The sequence below is a fragment of the Gigantopelta aegis genome, chromosome 4 (assembly GCF_016097555.1).
Source record: "Gigantopelta aegis isolate Gae_Host chromosome 4, Gae_host_genome, whole genome shotgun sequence".
Lineage (NCBI taxonomy): Eukaryota > Metazoa > Mollusca > Gastropoda > Neomphalida > Peltospiridae > Gigantopelta > Gigantopelta aegis.
This window is the reverse complement of record NC_054702.1, coordinates 20,607,747-20,631,127: the sequence shown is the minus strand read 5'-3', so window position 1 is coordinate 20,631,127 and position 23,381 is coordinate 20,607,747. Positions and strand designations below refer to the sequence as shown.

General features: G+C 38.9%; 1 protein-coding gene across 1 annotated transcript; it reads left to right on the top strand.

The window, feature by feature from the left end:
• Positions 1–14,900: 14,900 nt before the first annotated feature.
• On the top strand, positions 14,901–18,608 carry LOC121371970. Its single transcript, XM_041498199.1, has 2 exons — positions 14,901–14,994; positions 17,073–18,608. Exon 2 carries the CDS (start codon positions 17,081–17,083, stop codon positions 17,471–17,473), a length of 393 nt encoding a protein of 130 aa, XP_041354133.1. The 5' UTR covers positions 14,901–14,994; positions 17,073–17,080; the 3' UTR covers positions 17,474–18,608.
• Positions 18,609–23,381: the final 4,773 nt, after the last annotated feature.

Below are 23,381 nucleotides of genomic sequence, written 5' to 3'. Positions count from 1 at the left end.
AAAGGCATTGTTAAATCTCAGATTATTAGATTTCACAGAAATTCGAGTAACACACAGAATTTCAATGAGGCTTGTTCACTTTTATTTAGTGCTTTAAAACCTAGGGGATATTCAAAACGGTTTTTAAGAAAAATTAAATCTGAAACTGTTCGAGAATTAGAAAATCCCTTTAGGGCAACTGAAGACTATAAACCATACAAACTTCAACTTAACCAATCACCTCAAATAAGCACTGGCTCCTCTACTACTTGTGCCAAAACCAGACTTCACAACTTACTTAAAACGCAGTCGACTTTCAAAAGTCAACAGACCAAAATTGAATATCAAATTCGGACAGACATGAACTGTGATTCGTAAAATGTAGTATATCTAATCACCTGTAATTTATGTAAAAAACAGTACGTAGGACAAACGCAAAACCAACTGAGAATTAGAGCAGTTTATCACAAGTATGATATTCGGCATGAAGTTGACACCCCTGTCGCCAATCACTTCAATCTGCCTGACCATTCGTTAGATGAAAATTTTGAAATAATTCCAATTGAACAACCCCTGATACTTGGTTCAAAAGACGAAACAGACCTCTTGAGACTTGAACGAGAGGCCTTCTGGATTCGTACATTACAGACAAAACAGCCATTTGGAATCAACGTTGAATCTGGTAAAGCTGTAAAAAGAGATAAAATAATTTTTCCAATAATTTACAGTCGACGTAGCGTTGATATTGGTAAACTTATGAAGGAGGAGTTTTTAAATCTGCAAACTGTTATGAAAAACCCTATTACAGCACGTCCGGTTATTGCATATAGAAAAAATCCAAGTCTAAAGGATATCTTAGTCTCCACCCGACTACACGCCGCTTAAGCCTCTAAGCCAGTCCATTTTTCAGTGGTTGGTTTGTTGTTATCCCTTTCCTAACAATTTTTTTAAAAACAAATACATCGTATCCGGCTGTAAACAAAACATAGTACTAGCCAAATAAACTTAAAACAAGACCGAAAAACAGTTATATTTTGTATATCACAACGGTCAATTTAAAATCAATTTCGAATCCCTGGGGCAAAATTAGAAAATAACAATTTTTTAGTTTTAAAAAATTCCTGAGCCAGTGCGTTCATTCATTCTTAAATACATACACACTGACAAAATAAGGGAACGCGGGGCGGGATTTAGCTCAGTCGGTTGAGTGCTCGTGGTGGTGTTAAACAAAACAAACTTATTCTTCTGTAGACCCAACGTCACTCACTAATAGTATCGTAATGTCTGTATTGGGGAGCATACCACCAAATCAAAGCCAATACACGAAAATAGTAACATATTTGGCTAAACCTCCTACCTGCATCGTGTCAATCGACGTATACACCACGGATATAAATACTACCACCCCCTCACCCTTAAAGTGAATCAGAAAAACATTGGAGGTTAAGAAGCTCATTTCAGAGATAACGGGTAGCGTGTATGACTACCCTAATTCAGTACAGAAATTATCACGCTATTTTTAGTAGGACACCGCACATGTTTCAAGCACAACGGTAGTTGGTACATTGACACTTTTTCAAATTAAATTACATGAATTTACTGGCCAGATGAAACATTTTATCACAAGAAACACTGACAGATTTGTCGCAAAATGGCAGAACTTGTGGTATTAACTGCTCTATGAAAAGTTAGGTGCACCTCGAACTTTAACCCAGCCGGATGTTATTTGGTTTAGTACTACCTATAAGTACGAAACATGCAATGCGGGATTGATTGTCATTGGTGAGAGACTGACTGTCAATAACACGGTTAACTTCCTGGCACTGCGGATGAATGTTTTGCTTGCAATCATCCTTTCCTGTTATTGTTATTGTGATACCGTATTGCTTTCCATCAGTATATATCACGCATATATAGTCTGGTTGTATATGTATCAAAATTAACATATTGTGGGGAAAGAGTAAAGAAAAATTAATTATTTACTTTTCTGACGTAGTAGACCCCATAGTACTTAAATTTAAACTAAGGCCGGGAAAGGGTAATGTCCACCCTGATTTAGGACTAGGAACTAACATTGTTAACCTAACTGGTGACACTAACCTTCTAACATCCGCTGAAAAATCATTACTGGACAGGGGTTTGAATTTTGTTCCCACACCCCAAACAAAAACAGGCTTAGAGGTCAAAACGGTCAATTTAAAATCAATTTCAAATCCCTGGGGCAAAATTAGAAAATAAAAAATTTTTAGTTTTTAAAAAATTCCTGAACCAGTGCGTTCATTCATATTTGGCTAAACCTCCTACCTGCATCGTGTCAATCGACGTATACACCACGGATATAAATACTACCACCCCCTCAACCTTAAAGTGAATCAGAAAAACATTGGAGGTTAAGAAGCTCATTTCAGAGATAACGGGTAGCGTGTATGACTACCCTAATTCAGTACAGAAATTATCACGCTATTTTTAGTAGGACACCGCACATGTTTCAAACACAACGGTAGTTGGTACATTGACACTTTTTCAAATTAAATTACATGAATTTACTGGCCAGATGAAACATTTTATCACAACAAACACTGACAGATTTGTCGCAAAATGGCAGGACTTGTGGTATTAACTGCTCTATGAAAAGTTAGGTGCACCTCGAACTTTAACCCAGCCGGATGTTATTTGGTTTAGTACTACCTATAAGTACGAAACATGCAATGCGGGATTGATTGTCATTGGTGAGAGACTGACTGTCAATAACACGGTTAACTTCCTGGCACTGCGGATGAATGTTTTGCTTGCAATCATCCTTTCCTGTTATTGTTATTGTCATACCGTATTGCTTTCCATCAGTATATATCACGCATATATAGTCTGGTTGTATATGTATCAAAATTAACATATTGTGGGGAAAGAGTAAAGAAAAATTAATTATTTACTTTTCTGACGTAGTAGACCCCATAGTGTCCCCAGAAAACAATTCCCATGTCTGGGACTTGGGTATTATTGTTATTATTATTGTGTTTGTTTGTGTTTTTTGTGTGTGTGTTTTTTTCTTCTTTTTTTTTTACAGCACTTTGAAATTAGGGCTTCAAAACCTTTCTATGATTTACCGAGATACGGGGTAGGGATAACACATTAAGGTTTTCGTCAATGAAAACTTGCAAGAAGTTACACAAATAATTACCCTTTACTGTTGTCTATGGAAAGACTTAATCATGATCAAATCCAATATGGCTGCCATTTTGGCGGGAAAACGAAAATATTGTTTGGTGGTTAGCTCAAGCCATTCTATCTCATCAAAAACAACTGAAACTGTTATTTAACTAATTACTAATACTAATTATTTGGTTTGAATTTCTGAGGTAATTATATATGTAGTGACATGGGTTCGAATCCTGAATGCGACAATATGTACCACACGTTTTATTTTATAATAATGAAAATTGGTAGAATGTTGCAAACGTGATTACTCTTTACCGGTGTTAATGACTGAATTTGATATGATAACACATTGATGATCAAATCCAAGATGGCGGCCATTTTGGCGGGGAAAACAAAAATATTGTTTCCTAGTTATTCTAATTATCAAAAACATTTGAAACTGACTGTATTGGAATTTTATTTATTTATATTACAGATCCTAACAAGTTGGTCTGATTTTCTATGGTAATCAGATGTGTAGTGACATAAGTTCAAATCCTGAAGATGTAAATTTTCTTTCACATTATTTTTTGTTATCTTCATGCACCAATTATAAAGTGTCAACAGGTTTTATTTTTTAGTCTCTTGTGGCCATTCTAATTCATCAGGACATTTGAAACTGCTTGAAATGACCCTTTATTTATCTCCATTATAGATCCTAATAATTTGGTATGAATGTCAGAAGGTAAATACATAGGCATCAGAAGATGACAACAACTTGGGGCAGGGGAGGAAGAAATTGCATAATAATTTGCTTTTATATTGGGGAGCCAATGCATCTTCAGAGTTTGGCGTAAGAGGCTGCACTCCCTATCCACACTTCCGACGTCTATTAATTATTTTCAACCTTTTCATGCAACAATTATTCTTGGAGATAACTGCACGTGTTTTGATACATCACTCATTGACACAATCCAAACATGTATACAGGTTTGTACCAGATTGGTTGGGACTTTGGCTTTTACATCTGCATCTCCAGTGTTTGTCCATGTCCGCTATTGTAAACATGAGTATGGAATGATCATATTACCAAGGCCAAACGCAGTGTCCAGTCTTATCCACCGAATAGTTTACATAAATAAATGATAAATAGATAATGTTGAAATTCTTGGGGTGTACCATTGAAGGCTTTCAAAGATGTCGAATAGTGCAATACATTTCTAGTACCTGTAATAGAGTCAGTACCTTACAACTTTCGTCCCCAAAACAGCCACACACAATATATATATATATATATATACTACATGACCATGCAATGTCTAAACTATTAGAGCTGCCTATATTTATCACCGCTCCCAGAATGAGCAGCATTTGCAATAACTGTCATAATTTTAGTCAAATGATATATCAAAATAATAATGTTGTGTCACACCCACTTCATGTTTACAACATATTTTTTTCTGACAGTTGAGTCAAACATTGATGACATCATTAGTTGAGTGAATTATATAAGGCCTTATTACTTTATACCTTGTTCCTCCATGACTTAAAGGGACATTCCTGAGTTTGCTGCATTGTAAGATGTTTCCAACTAATAAAACACTTCTATGATTAAACTTACATATTAAATAAAAAATTTGTTTAGAATATCAGTGTCTGTATATTCAACGTGTTTCTGGCTGTCTTGACATTTGTAAGAAACCCAAACTGGATTTTGTCTTCAGATAATTTCGTACGTAGGAAAAAAAAATAGTTAGGAAATAAAATGAAATTTAACCTAGTACAAATATTAGAACGATCAGAAACACGTTTAATAAACAGCCACTAATATTTTATACAGAAAAATATATTTGATATGTAATTACAATCGTTAAAACGTGTCTGTTAGTTGATAACATCTTAAAAATTGCTCCAAACTCAGGAATGTCCCTATAACAGATATGTTCTTTGTATCATCTTTCCAGTAATGCGGAACAATACCAATAATGTGCTGATTCTTGCCATAACCCAATGTGGTAGAAGTAGTCAGCATATTAGCATCTGATATTTTTTAATTATTTTAATACATGGCTATTCACTTCCAAGTGATCAGTGAGCATACCAATACAGCAAATGAAAAACATACATTTCCCACTGAAAGTACTGCTCTGGAAGATAATCTGAGATGGTCTAACAATAACTATGATATATGTTCAGTGTTTTGTTTCATCCTGATATGATTCTGGGTTGATGATTTTTTTTTTTTGTTGAAACATTTGACCAGACCCCTTAATGTTGTAGCTCCTATATTACTCTTGGCATATGCTAGTCCACTTGGAGATCAAATGCGCGTTGTAAACGGAAGTGACCTTCTTTAGTACATAAGGTGGGAATACAACACTTTCAAATGGAAAATCGGTTTTAAAGAAGTGAACTCGCCTAGCTGCCTGAACAAGGATCAGAAAGCATTCTTTGCTAACATCACAATTAAAGTTACTTTCTCTGCTGCGGCTATTCACCACTTAAAACACAAACAGATGCTGATATACTGTTTGTGTCTACTGTAGATTATGTCAGCAATCTGCAAATTGTTAATTAACTGTAAATGACATACGAATATTGGTATTGTTTCAGCATCGCTAGGGATATGATAAAAGGAACATATGTGTCAATAAGATCATAAGATAAACAAGGGGAAAACTAGTGGGCTCCTATTGAATTCATTTTATAAAAGATGTGCATCAAAGGTTTACCCGGTCATTAGAACTTAGGGCTAAAAACAAAATGCTTTCTATTCATGGATTTGACATTACTCTGTCTACATTTGGACATATCAAAAGTAAGCTACAGTTCAGTTCAGGAGCCGACATATTTTATTAATTCAAGACACTATCAACATACTTTGCATAGCTTTATGCATGCTAGTGGAATGACTTCAATGACAATTCGCTTTCAAAAGTACCAGACATTGCAGTCAAACATCTTGGAATCGCAAGTAATGCCTCTGACAGTATATAAAGTACACAGACTATGCAGTGTTGACTTGTTAATGCCAATAATGAATTCTGCAGAAGCCTTAGTTTTGGAGATTCCCACGGAGTGATCTTAATAATAAAACTGTTGTAACCATTGCTGAATAATTGGAAAGGTTGAAAATAATTAATATGAAAACAAACTGTCGTCTTCAAGATTCAATGAGTTAATTTTAATGACACCACCACCGCCCCCCCCCCCCTCTCCAAAAAAAAAAAAAAAAAAAAAAGAAGAAGAAAAAAAAAGAAGAAAAACGGAAAGAAATGAAATGCAAACCAACCTGTATGGATCTGTATGAAAGATAAATGCAATTACATTACAAGCCAATTTGAAATGTTTAACATGAGAAATAATGATATAAGATAACTAGAAAACAACATTTTCGATGACATGGACACCATTTTCGATTTCATCATGATAAAATACATATAATTGCATCAAAATGGCCAATATATTTGAGTAAAGAGTAATAATTTTTGCAACTTTTTGTCAATCTTATTAATATAAAATACAATTTGTTAGTCCTTTATAATTGGTATGCACATTAAAAGCAGTTTTTGATTAGTTAGAATAACTTGAAAAACATATTTTCGTTTTTCGCCGCCAAAAATGGCCGCCATCTTGGATTTCATCATGATTTTGTAATCATATCAAATTCAACGATCGATAAAGGGTAATCACTTATGTAACATTCTACCAATTTTCATTATTATAAAATAAAATATGTTAGTCCTTTATAATTGGTGCATGAAAAGATTGAATACAATTATCATAAAATCATATTGTCGTCTTCAGGATTCGAACCCATGTCACCACATATCTAATTACCTAACAGATTCAGACCAAAGCATTAGCATCTGTAATAGAGATAAATAAAACTTTAGTATTTTAGTTTTTCCCCACCAAAATAACAGCCATCTTGGATTTGATTATGATAACATCATCACATCAAGTCCTTCCATAGACAACAGTAAAGGGTAATTATTTCTGTAACTTTTTGCCAGTTTTCTTTGACATAGATCGATTACAAGTAACCGAAACCTTAAATGTATTATCCCTACCCCGTATCTCTGTGAATCTTAAAGTGCTTTAAACTAATCCTCCATGCCCCAGACATGGGAATTTTTTAATGGAACACTATGAGCTGTACGGAGTCAGAAAAACAAAAAAAAAACAAAAAAACATTTCCTTTTTCCCGCAAATTTGTTTTTGCAACCAGACTAATACGTACATGTATGTCAAAAGTAAAAACTGACTATTACATTAATCCAAAACAGGGACGGGACGTAGGCCAGTGTTAAATTGCTCGCCTGGTGCCCGGTTGGTCTAGGATCGATCCCCATCGGTGGGCCCATCGGGCTCTTTCTCGTTCCAGCCAGTACAACACTACTGGTATATCAGAGACCGTGGCTCTATCTCTATTTAGTGACTCGGTTTCATCTCTCTTGCACCGCCAAACAGAAGACTGCCACCCCTAGACTTGTTGGTGGTGTCGTGGTTAAGCCATCGGGCACAAGGCTGGTAGGTACTGGGTTCGCGGTCCGTTACCGGGCTCCCACCCAGAGCGAATTTTAACGACTCAGTGAGTAGGTGAAATACCATTACACCCTCTTCTCTCTCACTAAGAACTAACCCACTGTCAGACAGACAGCCCAGATAGCTGAGGTGTGTTCCCAGGACAGTGTGCTTGAACTTTAGTCGGATATAAGCACAAAAATAAGTTCAAATGAAATAAAATGCTTTCTGCCTATTTGAATCTGCCGCCATTGTTAAAAGTTTGTCTCACCTACAAACGGTTGTCAGCTTTCACGAGGGGGCGTGGTTAGAGTTTAGTTGGTATGCCATGAGCACTATCTTACACTGATATGTAATAAATACACATATCACATTTACATCATACCACAGCAAATATTTTCGGAGATTAAAATATCACCTGAGCATTACAACAGTTTACTCAAGCGCGCGGATCCTGGGGGTGGGGGGGGTGGGGGGGGGGAGTGCTGAGTTGCGCACACACCCTCCCGAAGTGAATCGAAGAATGCATTGTTTATTGGTCGAATACATTAAAATTATTTATTATTAGTGTTTGTGTGTGTGTGTATGTGTGTCTCTCTGTGTGTATGTGTGTGTGTGTTTAGCGTGTGTGTGCGTGTTGTGTGTTTAGCGTGTGTGTGTTTTGTGTGTGTGTGCGTGTGTATGAAGGGGAGGGGGAGGACGTAATATATTTGGTTGGCTTGGTGTTTTAGGGGAGGATTGCCATATTATAATGCCTCTTAAAGGTAGTACTAGACCAAATAACTTCCGGCTGGGTCAAAGTTCGAGGTGCACCCAACTTTTGATAGAGAAGTGAACACCACAAGTCCTGTGATTGGTTATAAATGTGTGTGTTGATTGTAAAAAATGATAGTTTCATCTGGGTAAAAAAAATATGCAATTTTATTTCATCTAGTACCAATGTGTCAAGTAGCCTTGTGCTTGAAACATGTATGGGGTACCTGTGAAAAAGAGTACTCGAATTTTGTGCGGAACTAGGGTAGTCATAGACGCTACCCGTTATCTCAGAAACGAGCAGCTTGACCCCCAATCTTTTCCGATTCACTTTAAGTGTGAGGGGTGGTAGTATTTATATCCGTGGCGTTTATGTCGATTGATACGCTGCACGTAGGAGTTTTAGCCACATATGTTACTATTGTCGTCTATGGGATTTGATTGGTAGTATACACCTAAAGTGACAGACCCTAGATTTTAAACACCGTGTTGTATTTTCCACTATTAAAGCCGTTTTTAATAATTGAAATCTGACTACTTAGATTGTATTGTTTCGATTATCCATTTCCGTACATAAGTGTTTCTGGTCATCCAAAATGCATTTTTCTTATTTAATTTCCTCGTTTCAACATCACAGAATCCTTTTTCAGTCTCCTGTAACCAAATTTAGTGTCAATTTTTTCACGTGTTGAAACTACACGCCTATGAAACTGCAAACGTCTGCGGTCATTGCCGGTGTAGACATGTTGACTGGAACCTGGCCGCTTGAATACGAGATAAGTGTAAGAACACTCTTATTGCAGAAGGGGCCGGACGTAGCCTAGTGGTAAAGCGCTCGTTTGATGCGCTGTCGGTTTGGGATCGATCCTCGTCGGGGATGGGCTATTGCTATTTCTCGTTCCAGCCAGTGCACAACGACTGGTATATCAAAGGCCGTGGTATGTGCTACCCTGTCTGTGGGATGGTGCACATAAAAGATCCATCACTGCTAATCGGAAAGAGTAGCCGAATGCGTGGCGGCAGCGGGTTTCCTCTCTCTTTATCTGTGTGGTCCTTAAAGGGACATTCCTGACTTTGCTGCATTGTAAGATGTTTCCGACTAATAAAATATTTCTACGATTAAACTTACATATTAAATATATTTTCTTGTTTAGAATTTCAGTGTCTCTATATTCAATGTGTTTCTGGTCGTCTTGATATTTATATGAAACCCAAACTGGATTTTGTACGAAAAAAACTATTTTAGGAAATAAATTGAAATTTAACCTAGTACAAATATTAGATCGATCAGAAACATGTTTAATATACAGCCACTAATATTGTATGCAGAAAAATATATTTGATATGTAATTACAATCGCTAAAAAGTCTATGTTAGTCCGATAACATCTTAAAAATTGCAGCAAACTCAGGAATGTCCCTTTAACCATATGTCTGACGCCATATAACCGTAATTAAAATGTGTCGAGTGCGTCGTTAAATAAAACATTTCCTTCCTTATTGCAGAAGTTCAAAACCATTGCTTGAAAGTCGGGAAATGCGCTGCGCTGACGAAATGATTAAAGAAACTACCTGCGGCCCAACGTCGGAGAAATATGTTGAACTGCGAATGTAATACTCTTTTAACTACTGTGGGTGCCGTTTGTAAAAGTTACTTCCCCTCCATGAGTAGTGTTGGCGCCCTTTCAAAAACGTTGCATCTCCTAAAACATGAGTCTGCATCCTACCTCTGTTACTTCGTAAAACAAGGAAATAGAAATCGTTAATCTCCACCCCCGCACTCCTGAAGAAAACGTTGCATCCAGCCTCTGTGACTTGGTGTCACGGGAATCCTGTAATAAACGCTTCCAGGTGAACTTAATTAATAAAGGAATTACAACTCTATTCCTAACTGGTTAATTTTTAATTAACCCTTTCTACTCGTTCAGTAACGTGTGATAATTGAGAAACGCTTCCAGGGGAACTTAATTAATAAAGGAATGGCAACTCTATTCCTACTGGTTAATTTTTAATTAACCCTTAACTACTCATTCAGTAACCTTGTAACACAGAATTAATACTGGTACCTATCACAATAAAGACAATAACCTACAGTTTACCTAGGTCCTCTAGGATGACTGGCTAAGCTTTAATAATTATTTAGACAGTATTAAAATATTTAAAGTCACATCAATCACATCAAGGTTATACACAGAGCAGAAAAATATATTTACCACGCCCGGACTGAACTTATATATTTCGTTCAGTGGACGACGTCCGTTTCCCCTGCAGCCTTCCTATGTTTCTCCCTGATATCTCTAAAACCCTAGCTATTTATCATAAAACCGAATATCGCCTGGGGGTACATCGCGGTACTGAATCTTATCATGTGAATTTCCACCACTCACAGAGTCTATACATTTTCTTAGATGACCAGACATTTTGTCGCCAGTTCGCCAGAAATCCCCCGGTCATAAACCGTTCTACCGGAGTTATTACGTAACTACTGGCCACATGGCCTCCATATTGGGATGCACGGTCGCGCGAAGGTATTACGTAACAAGGTGCCCACCTGGGCTAAGTGCATATTGGAACTGCACACGGCCCTCTAAAACAATTAATATCGCCACAGGCGAAAAGAAATTAAGAGCATGTACCGTCACACTTGTTAAAACACAAGGAAATAGAAAGCGATAATCTCCACCCCCGCACTCCTGAAGAAAACGATGCATCCAGCCTCTGAGACTTGGTAAAACACAAGGAAATAGAAAGCGTTAATCTCCACCCCCACACTCCTGAAGAATACACTACAAAAGTCCGTTCTAGATAAACAATGATTACTCACTGCTTTCAGTCCAGCGACAACTTTAACTTTGCTTAGCGACACCACTAGAGCACATTGATTTATTACACATTTGTTTGGTGTCTACCACTGGTTATTGGGGACTCTTAATTCAGATAGTGAGAGAGGAAACCCACCGATAGTGACATAGTCGAACTAGCGACACAACTAGAACACATTTATTTATTAACCATAGGCTATTACGAAATGTTTGACATACATACTTAGAGAGCAGGGGCCTAGCTTGGGATTCTCTCTCTCTCTCTCTCTCTCTCTCTCTCTCTCTCTCTCTCTCTCTCTCTCTCTCTCTCTCTCTCTCTCTCTCTCTCTCTCTCTCTGTCTCTTTGCTGTCTTTCTTTCTTCCCACCCCATCTCTCTCTCTCTCTCTCTCTCTCTCTCTCTCTCTCTCTCTCTCTCTCCTCTCTCTCTCTCTCTCTCTCTCTCTCTCTCTCTCTCTCTCTCTCTCTCTCTCTCTCTCTCTCTCTCTCTCTCTCTCTCTCTCTCTCTCTCTCTCTCTCTCTGTGTCTGTCTGTCTGTCTCTCTCTCTCTCTCTCTCTCTCTCTCTGTCTCTTTGCTGTCTTTCTTTCTTCCCACCCCATCTCTCTCTCTCTCTCTCTCTCTCTCTCTCTCTCTCTCTCTCTCTCTCTCTCTCTCTCTCTCTCTCCCTCTCTCTCTCTCTCTCTCTTTCTCTCTCTCTCTCACACGCGCACACACACACACACACACGCACACACACGCACGCGCGCACACACACACACACACACACACACACACACACACACACACACACACACACACACACACAGCCATACACAAGTGTCGTTTATTTAGAATTGCGCAACGAAATTTAGATTCCCCGAGAACACTTATATCAAAGATCTGCATGTGTACTGAACAACACCGAAACAGAGATACAGGGAAAGCAGAAACGTTATCAGAACTCGTAGACGAATATGTAAAAAAAGGTCACCGGTAAAGGGGGGGGGGGGGGGGGGTCGACCGACCCCCCCACACCGACCCCGCCCCCCGACCCCTCCCCATTGGCTACGGGCCTGGAACTTATTAGTCATAATGTATCTCTGACATTGTACATACTACACACACAGTGGACCCATTCTCTAATTATGTTTTTTCCCATCCCAACCAGTGCCTCATGACTGGTATATCAAATGCCGGGGTATGTTCTGTCCTGTTTGTGGGAAAGTGCATGTAAAAGATCACTTACTGCTAATTGAAAATTACCAAAACTGTTTGACACCCAATAGCCGATGATTTATAAATCGACGTGCCCTAGCTGTGTTAAACAAAACAAACGTTAAGTTTCAACTGTAATCTAGCCTAAGTAAAGCAGGTCAGTCGAGTGGGAAAACATGAAAACTACCCTTTCTCTTCTTCTCTCTTTCCTTCCTTTCTTTAGCCTTTCTCTTCTTCTCTCTTTCCTTCCTTTCTTTAGCCTTTCTCTTCTTCTCTCTTTCCTTCCTTTCTTTACCCTTTCTCTTCTTTTCTCTTTCCTTCCTTTCTTTACCCTTTCTCTTCTTCTCTCTTTCCTTCCTTTCTTTACCCTTTCTCTTCTTCTCTCTTTCCTTCCTTTCTTTAGCCTTTCTCTTCTTCTCTCTTTCCTTTCTTTAGCCTTTCTCTTCTTCTCTCTTTCCTTCCTTTCTTTAGCCTTTCTCTTCTTCTCTCTTTCCTTTTTCTCTCTTTACCCTTTCTCTTCTTCTCTTTCCTTCCTTCTTTAGCCTTTCTCTTCTTCTCTCTTTCCTTCCTTTCTTTAGCCTTTCTCTTCTTCTCTCTTTCCTTCCTTTCTTTACCCTTTCTCTTCTTCTCTCTTTCCTTCCTTTCTTTAGCCTTTCTCTTCTTCTCTCTTTCCTTCCTTTCTTTAGCCTTTCTCTTCTTCTCTCTTTCCTTCCTTTCTTTACCCTTTCTCTTCTTCTCTCTTTCCTTCCTTTCTTTACCCTTTCTCCTTTTCTCTCTTTCCTTCCTTTCTTTAGCCTTCTCTTCTTCTTCTCTATTTCCTTTCTTTACCCTTTCTCTTCTTCTCTCTTTCTTTCCTTTCTTTAGCCTTTCTCTTCTTCTCTCTTTCCTTCCTTTCTTTACCCTTCTCTTCTTTCTCTTTCCTTCCTTTCTTTACCCTTTCTCTTCTTCTCTCTTTCCTTTCTTTAGCCTTTCTCTTCTTCTCTCTTTCCTTCCTTTGTTTACCCTTTCTCTTCTTCTCTCTTTCCTTCCTTTCTTTACCCTTTCTCTTCTTCTCTCTTTCCTTCCTTTCTTTACCCTTTCTCTTCTTCTCTCTTTCCTTCCTTTCTTTACCCTTTCTCTTCTTCTCTCTTTCCTTCCTTTCTTTACCCTTTCTCTTCTTCTCTCTTTCCTTCCTTTCTTTAGCCTTTCTCTTCTTCTCTCTTTCCTTCCTTTGTTTACCCTTTCTCTTCTTCTCTCTTTCCTTCCTTTCTTTACCCTTTCTCTTCTTCTCTCTTTCCTTCCTTTCTTTACCCTTTCTCTTCTTCTCTCTTTCCTTTCTTTAGCCTTTCTCTTCTTCTCTCTTTCCTTCCTTTCTTTAGCCTTTCTCTTCTTCTCTCTTTCCTTCCTTTCTTTACCCTTTCTCTTCTTCTCTCTTTCCTTCCTTTCTTTAGCCTTTCTCTTCTTCTCTCTTTCCTTTCTTTAGCCTTTCTCTTCTTCTCTCTTTCCTTCCTTTCTTTAGCCTTTCTCTTCTTCTCTCTTTCCTTCCTTTCTTTACCCTTTCTCTTCTTCTCTCTTTCCTTTCTTTAGCCTTTCTCTTCTTCTCTCTTTCCTTCCTTTCTTTACCCTTTCTCTTCTTCTCTCTTTCCTTCCTTTCTTTACCCTTTCTCTTCTTCTCTCTTTCCTTTCTTTAGCCTTTCTCTTCTTCTCTCTTTCCTTCCTTTCTTTACCCTTTCTCTTCTTCTCTTTCCTTCCTTTCTTTACCCTTTCTCTTCTTCTCTCTTTCCTTCCTTTTTCTTTACCCCTCTCTCTCTTTCTCTTTCCTTCCTTTCTTTAGCCTTTCTCTTCTTCTCTTTCTCCTTCCTTTCTTTACCCTTTCTCTTCTTCTCTCTTTCCTTTCTTTAGCCTTTCTCTTCTTCTCTCTTTCCTTTCTTTACCCTTTCTCTTCTTCTCTCTTTCCTTTCTTTACCCTTTCTCTTCATCTCTCTATCTTTCCTTTCTTTAGCCTGGGGGTGGCACGTATCTCAGTGGTACAGCGCTCGCTTGATGCGGGGTCGGTCTGGGATCGATCCCCATCGGTGGGCCCATTGGGCTATTTCTCGTTCCAGCCAGTGCACCACTGCTGGTATATCAAAGGCCGTGGTATGTACTATCCTGTCTGTGGGATAGTACATATAAAAGATCACTTGATACAATAAACGCGTACACAATTATTATCGAATTATCTGACAGAAATATTGTTATGACTAATTTATGACACCACGAGCCTACAAGGACTGCAAGTTTGCGATTTATGAACATACAATATAAAAGTTTGCGATTTATGAACATACAAAAAACAAAACACACACACACATAAGAGCAACCCCCCCCCCCCCCCCCCCCCCCCCCCCCCCCCCCCCCCCCCCCCCCCCCCCCCCCCCTACACACACACACATCATATAACAGCGAATATTTCCTGGAGAAAAATGTGCACCACTGAATGCAACAGTTTACTTGGTAAAACACAAGGAAATAGAAAGTAAAAATGTCCCGTACTGCGAACGTGATAAAAGCATTCACTATATAAGTATGATTACTCATTAACAGCTTTTCGTCCCGCGAAGACAGGTATGTATTTTACAGTTTCGTACATTTGTAAGAAATACTCAACAAAATTTATAAGGGGCCAGTAAATACTTTAAATACTCGCGGCATGTTTCTTTAAATATGGTAAAAACAATAGATACAGCTTCTTCCTCTGTAATGGGAGGAAGGAAGGAAATGTTTTATTTAACGACGCACTCAACACATTGTATTTACGGTTATATGGCGTCGGACCTATGGTTAAGGACCACACAGATATAGAGAGAGGAAACCTGGTGTCCTTTCATTTTTCATTTTTTTTACGATCCCCCTCCAAACCTCCCCGAAGTTCCCTTGGCATTCCATCTCATGTCACTGCCCTCCCCCCTAAAAGGATTTTCTGGATCCGCCACTGCAATCGTTAAAAGTTGCAGCAAACTCAGGAATGTCCCTTTAACACGAGTGTCCGCTATTTAAACGGAATTTGTGTATTCCCGGAGAACAATAATATCGCAGACCTAAATGAATACTGAACAAAACAAAAACAGGGAAATAGAAACCAGATACGTTATCAGAATGCATTAGTCATAACGTATTTCTGACATTGTCTTTGTCACATAAACAGCCAGCACCATATTCGCATGCCATGGTGACATTCAGTGGTAAAGCGCTCGCTTGATGCGCAGTCGGTCTGAGATCGATCCCCGTCGGTAGGCCCATTGGGCTATTTCTCGTTCCAGTCAGTGCACCATGACTGGTATATTAAAGCCCGTGGTATGTGCTACCCTGTTTGTGGGATGGTGCATATAAAAGAACCCATGCTACTAATGAAAAAAATGTAGCAGATTTCCTTTCTTACACTTGGTCAAAATTTCCAAATGTTTGACATCCAATAGCCGATGATTAATAAATCAGTGTGTTCTTGTGGTGTCGTTAAACAAAACAAACTTTACTTTACGCCAGGTACGAAATGCAGTGTACCATCCATACGGAATGGTACCTTGACATGCGAAGTTGAGCCAGCACTGTCTTCTTGAATCTAGCCTAAAGTAGAGAGGCGGGACGTAGCCGTCGGTGGACCCATTGGGCTATTTGTCGTTCCAGCCAGTGAACAACAACTGGTATATCAAAGGCCGTGGTATTTGCTGTCCTATCTGTGGGAAAGTGCATATAAAAGATCCCTTGCTGCATTTGGAAAAACGTAGTGGGTTTTCTCTTATGACTACGTATCAGAATTACCAAATGTTTGACATCCAATAGCCGATGATTAATAAATCAATGTGCTCCAGTGGTGTCGTTAAACAAAACAAACTTTTTTTCTAGCATAAATAAAGTACGTCCTGAGATTTCCTGAGAAACTTTGTTAATATTGCTATTAATATGGCTTTTTTACGAACGATCTTTGCGCTAAGATCACTAAGTACATAACTACCTTATACACTTAAGGTGATCTTAGCGGCTAAGATCGCTTCGTGGAACGAGGCCCTGGTGTAGCTCAGGCGGTATATATAACGTACGTGAGGTGGTTAGGTTCTAGGATCGCACCTAATCAGCACCCAACTAATGCCTAACGACTAGTATATAAAACACCGTGGTATCTGCTGTTCTGATGGTAGTAAAAGTATATTATAAAAGATCTCTTGCTGATAATGGAATAATGTGGCGGGTTTCCTCTGAAGACAACACGACATTTGTGACATCAAAATTAATAACCATTGCTTAATCAACCAATGTACTCTAGTGCCAGACTCTAGTGGTGTCGTTAAACAGAACAAATCTTAATTTTAACTTGCTCTTTGGGACGGGACGTTACCCAGTGGTAAAGTGTTCGCTTGATGCGCGGTCGGTCTGGCCAGTGCACCACGATTGGTTTATCAGAGGCTGTGGTATGTGTTATACTGTCTGTGGGATGGTGCATATAAAAGATCCCTTGCTGCTAATCGAAAAAGAGTAGCCCATGAAGTAGCGACAGCGGATTTCCTCTCTCAATATCTGTGGTCCTTAACCATATGTCCGACGCCATATAACCGTAAATAAAATGTGTCGAGTGCGTCGTTAAATAAAACATTTCCTTTTAACTTGCTCATATTGTTCATGGAATACCTATTGGGTTTTATTTTCAGAGCAAACAATGAAGGTGTATGTTTGGATGCCAACCAATGAGCTAGTCGGCCACGCCTCTCTGGAGCTCTCTGATGGAACCTACATCAGCTGGTGGCCCGATGAAGATAAGAACAAAAGCTTGCCTATGGTAACGATGAAGGGCCACGCTTCGTCAAGTCTCGAGGAGGACATTGACGGCGAAGGCCGTCAGCCGACTCACGAATTCACTCTGAAGAAGAAGTACGACGAAAGGAAAATGAAAAAATGGTGGGACAAGTTTAAGTACGAAGGGTGGTATGTGTTAACTGGATCCAACTGCTGCTGGGTCGTCTACAAAGCATTGACAGAAGGCGGAGCCCCGAGTGAATTCCACACCATTTGGAAACCAGTGAATATCAGGGACTATGCGGCTAAACTGTGAGATGCTGCGTGACAGGGGCCCGTTTTACAAAACATCATGGACCTAGTTTACAAAGCCTAACTAAAAGACTTACACGCGTGTAACTACGTACATTTACAATGCTTAAACACCTTCGTGTAACTACGTACATTTACAATGCTTAAACACCTTCGTTTACGAAAAACAGGCTTCCAGGGTTTATTTCAGAGGGTTGGCGCCATACCAAACTTAACCTATTCTTTTTCTGGCAGAGGCCACCCATACCCCTTGTTGACTGTGGTTACATTCAATTCCATAGCGCCATACCAAATATTTCTTTTTGGCAGAAACACTGGCTTCGTAAATTTGGCCCCACAAGTTTACGTCTGCGACTAGCGGTTATACCAGTCATATGTTTACACGTGATTGGCATCTGGTTCACGCAGAAAGTTACATCATTATGGAAGATGGAGCATTTCAAGGAGAAAAGAAAATGAAATATGTGAACTGCAAACTATATTAGTGGTACTATTAGTAGTAATAAGGATTGTGGTTTAGTCGTAGATTTATGATTACGTGCGAAACTAGTCTTACAATGTTTTGTGATATTTCATGTTTTTTGTCAAATATGATTTATGTCTCATCGAGTGAAGTTTGCAATCATATCTCACGAGTAGCTCTTAAGTGAGTGACTGATAACACTTTTATTTCACTAATATTTTAAGATATTTCACTAAATGTTATATAATAAGTCAAGTTAATGTTTCTGAAAAGAGTTAATAATCAGATTATCTGGACACCGTTTTACTAAACGATCTTTGCGCTAAGATCACCTTAAGTGCATAAGGTAGTTACAGCTAAGATCTCCTTCAGTGCATAAGGCAGTTAGCGCTAAGGTCACCGTAAGTGTATAAAGTAGTTAGCGCTATGATCGCCTTAAGTGTAAAAGTAATTAACGATAAGATCACCTTAAATGCATAAGGTAGTTGCAGCTAAGATCTCCTTCAGTGCATAAGGTAGTTAGCGCTATGATCACCTTAAGTGTATAAAGTAGTTAACGCTATGATCGTCTTAAGTGTATAAGTAATTAACGCTGAGATCGTTTCATAGAACGGGACCCAGGCCCATATTTTCGGAATTGTCCTTAGCGCTACTATATCTAAACCCATCGCTAGGCTAACGTTGCTCGGATTTGTAACGACGCCAAGCCTTTCTCAGAATCAATGTTACTTTCTCTTATTCCATTGAATTATACTACATGGTACTCTCTTAATAGCTCTCTAATCAGTTCAATTCAACATAGTAATTAGCAGTCGTTGTGTTTTATTTTTTCTGGTGCCTTTTTGTCTTCTGTCTTTGTATCTGCTTTTTTAACGATAAGGTTTTGGATCTGTGGTGGTTTTTTTTGCCTGTGTGTTGTGTGGTGTGACGTGTATCTCTCTCTCTCTCTCTCTCTCTTAGGACCTCTCTCTCTCTCTCGTTCCTCTCACCCTCTCTCTCTCTTCTACTCTCTCTCTCCTCTCTCTCTCTCTCTCTCTCTCTCTCTACATTGTTTATCCCCATCGAATACAGTGCTCAGGACGGGTGTCTATCTCTAGATCCTGTTGTGGGAAAGTGCTGCTCAGGGTCTGCTAAAAGCATTACCAAAACTGTTTGGCACGCCGCAGCCGATGTGAATAAATCGACGTGCCCTATTGTTGTTCAACCAAACAAACGTTAAGTTTCTATTGTAATCTAGACTGTCAGGTGCTGCGTGACAGAAACCCATTTAAACTACTCCTTTTCTCTTCCTGGACCGAATTTTCGTTCTTAGCTTTTCATTTCTGCTCTTTTCTCTTCTCAAAACTTACACTGTACTTACAACGCGTGTAACTTACGTACATATTACTCTCTGCTTGAAAACACCTTCTCTGTAACTACTCTACATTCTCAATGCTTCTCTGTACACCATGGATAAAACACCTTGCAATGTAACTACGTAGCCCTTTTTCCTAATGCTATAAACAGCTCTCGTGTACCTACGTACATTTACAATGCTTAAACACCTTCGTGTAACTACGTACAAGAACAAATGCTTACAACGTAAACACCTTCGTTTACGAAAAACAGGCTTGCCAAGCTTTTTCTGTCAGAGGGTTGAAACGGGGTATGGGCGCCATACCCAATTTTTTTAGGAAGATTTCTTTTTGTAAGTTAACCTTTTGGCAAAATTAATTACTCTTATCATTACTGTATGATTTTCTTAATCCTAAACCTAGACTTAACCTATTCTTTTTCTTGCAGAGGCCACCCATACCCCTTGTTGACTGTGGTTACATTCAATTCTATAGCGCCATACCCAAGTATTTCTTTTTGGCAGAAACACTGGCTTCGTAAATTTGGCCCCACAAGTTTACGTCTGCGACTAGCGGTTATACCAATCAAATGTTTACACGTGATTGGCATCTGGTTCACGCAGAAAATTACATCATTATGGAAGATGGAGCATTTCAAGGAGAAAAGAAAATGAAATATGTGAACTGCAAACTACATTAGTGGTACTATTAGTAGTAATAAGGATTGTGGTTTAGTCGTAGATTTATGATTACGTGCGAAACTAGGCTTACGATGTTTTGTGAAATTGGGCGTAGACTAATTAATAAGTCAAGTTAATATTTCTGAAAAGAGTTAATAATCAGATTATCTGGACACCGTTTTACTAAACGATCTTAGCGCTAAGATCACCTTAAGTTCATAAGGTAGTTAGAGCTAACATCACCTTAAGTGTATGAAGTAGTTCGCGTTAAGATCGTTTCGTTATCTTAGCGCTACATTATCGTAAAACCATCGTAGCCTATGTCGTCACTATGGCGTGTGTTAACGACGAAAAGACTTTCTCAAGAATCAATGTACTTTCATCTTGGACAAAAAACATACAATTGAAATTATACTGCATTTTTCTTTTAATACTTATCTACCAGTCCAAATAAATATCTGTTGTTGTTGTTATTGTTAGGGTGCTTTTTTCTTCTTCTGTCTTTGTATCCTTTTTTATTATGAAGGTTTTGGATGTTGGTGTTTTTCTTCAGGTGTGTGTTGTGTGTGTGTGTGTGTGTGTGTGTGTGTGTGTGTGTGTGTGTGTGTGTGTGTTTGTGTGTGTGTGTGTTTGTATGTGTATGTGTATGTGTGTCTGCGTGTGTCTGCTTGTGTTTATGCATAGGCGTACGGGCTCCCATTTTTGTAGGTTAGAGGCTATTTCTTGCCCGAATTAAACGAAAATCTGGATAACATTTTTTTTTCATATTAGCATTACTGCCAAACAGCTATATAAGGTTGCAAACAAATCAATACGTATTTTAACATGAATTACAACTAATGTTTCGGGTAGAATTTTTTTACCCGAATATCTATAGAATTTTTACCCGAATTTGACGATTTGCTCCTGCTCTCCCATCTCGTACGCTTACGTGTCTATGATTCGGCGTGTGTGAGGCGGATCTAGGGGGGAGGGTGCAGGTTGGGTATCGATCCCAGACCGACCGCGCATCGAGTGAGCGCTTTACCACTGGGCTACGTCCCGCCCCCTAAAAAGAAAAGAAATGGGGGATGTCATTTAAAGAGATCTAGATTTTGCTAATGTTTTTATTAGCAATCCTTATATTTACTGAAGATCACAGTTCAATTGTTTATTTTGCGACAGTTATAAATTTATAATATATTAATTTTCTTTTTTTACTATCCCCCTCCAAACTTCCCCCAAAGTTACCTTGGCATTCCACCTCATGTCACTGCCCCCCCCCCCCAAATGGATTTTCTATATCCGCCACTGGTGCATGTTTGTGTGTGTGTGTGTATGTGTGTGCGTTTGTATGTATGTGTGTATATGCGTTTGTGTGTGCGTGTGTATGTGTTTGTGTGTATGTGTTGTGTGTGTGTGTATGTGTTTGTGCGTGTGTGCGTTTGTGTGTATGTGTATGTGTGTGTGTGTGCGCGCGCGCGTACGTGTGCGTTTAGTTGTATATACTTCGACCATTCGCTAATCCTCGGATATGGCCAGCCACATTGTCGGACCTCCGATTGGACAACGAGAATGCATGAGATTAACTTGCTTATAATATATACATTATTTTTTTCCTTATATTTATCGCAGATCTGTTAAATTATTTACTCCGTTTGGAGTCATGTTATGCAATTTGTCTTTCATTAAATAGTTTAGACAAATTTAGTTGGGGGTTTTCCCCCCAGTTGCATCATATACGGACTCAATCTGTATAGTCCCTGACCATAACAGCTCGCAATAAAGCTATTTAGGAAGGTTTAGGGGTGAATGTTTCTTTCCAAGATAAACTCCGGATAAACACTGGCGATTTCAGAGGCTAAGTCTGGGGTGGGCGTGCCTGAACCTTCGGGAAATAGATTTTTGCATTATCTTGGGTTAGAAATTAGTTTAATGCTTATTTTGGGTCATTTTAACTTTTTGAGTGGCAGACCAATTAGGTTTTATCTCGTCCCAACCTATGTCCCACGATTGGTGTATCAACAGTACGCAGTGGTACATGTGCTATCATGTCCGTGGAAAAGTACATATGAAACATCCATTGCTGCTAACTGAAAAATGTAGCGGGTTTTCTTTGAAGATTACGTGTCAGAATTTCAAAATGTTTGACATCCAATATCCGACGATTAATTAATTAATTAATTAATATGCTCTAGTGGTGACGTTAAAGAAAACAATATTTAACTTTTTGGGCACTTTTTTTTTTTTTAATCTGCAAAAAATGAGATACAACCACATACAATTAAAACATATATGATTATTTATTTTAATGTAGAAGGTTTTTTTTTTGCTTAAATCATGGGGGGGGGGGGGGGAGGCGGGATTTAGTTCAGTCGGCTGAGTGCTCGCTTGAGGTGCATGCGTCGCAGGATCGAGCCACCTCGATGGATGCATTCAGCTGATTGTTTTTTTCTTGTTCCAACCAGTGGATCACAACTGGACAAAGGCCGTGGTATGTGCTTTCCTGTCTGTGGGAAAGGGCATATATAAGATCCCTTGCTGCATTAGGAAAAATGTAGCGGGTTTCCTGTGATGACTATGTGTCAGATTTACCAAATGGTTAACATCCAATATCCGATGATTAATTAATCAATGTGCTTTAGTGGTGTCTTTTTTACTTAAATTATACATTTTGACAAATTCCAATAATATGATTCTTGTCGTCCTTGCCTAACTCCGTCGGTGGGCCCATTGGACTATTTCTCGTTCCAGCTAGTGCATCACGACTGGTATATCAAATGCCGTGGTATGTGCTATCCTGTCTGTGAAATGGTGCTTATAAAAGATCCCTTGCTACTAATGGAAAAATGTAGCGGGATTCCTCTCTAAGACTATATGTCAAAATTACCAAATGTTTGACATTCAACAGCCGATAATTAAAAAAATGAACGTGCTCTAGTGGTGTCGTTAAACAATACAAACGTTTACACCAATAAAACGTGTGGCACCTAACATTTAACCTACCTACAAGAAAATGGAGGACCTGTCGCGGTTGGAGAGACAAGGACTGGGATGTGGAGGTGGACAGTGAAAGAAGTTGAAAGAGGAGGAGTTGCCAGATCGGGAAGAAATGAAATTGGAATTCAAAGAAGAGAAAAGAAAAGGAGCAGTGAGGTAACAAAACAAGAAAAAAAGAAAAGAAAAAAGATCTAGATTCTGTTAATGTTTTTTTTAACAATCCTTAATTTTACTGAAAATCGCAGTTCAGTTGTTTGCAGAGACGGGTCTAAAGGGGGGGGGGTGAGCAGGGCCCCCCTCTAAATTTTGTGACAGTTATAATTTTATAATATTTTTTTTTTTTAATTTTTTTTACGATCCCCCTCCAAACCTCCCCCAAAGTTCCTTTGGCATTCCGCCTCCTGTCACTGTGGCCCCCTAAATGGATTTTCTGGATCCGCCACTGGTTTGGAGTGT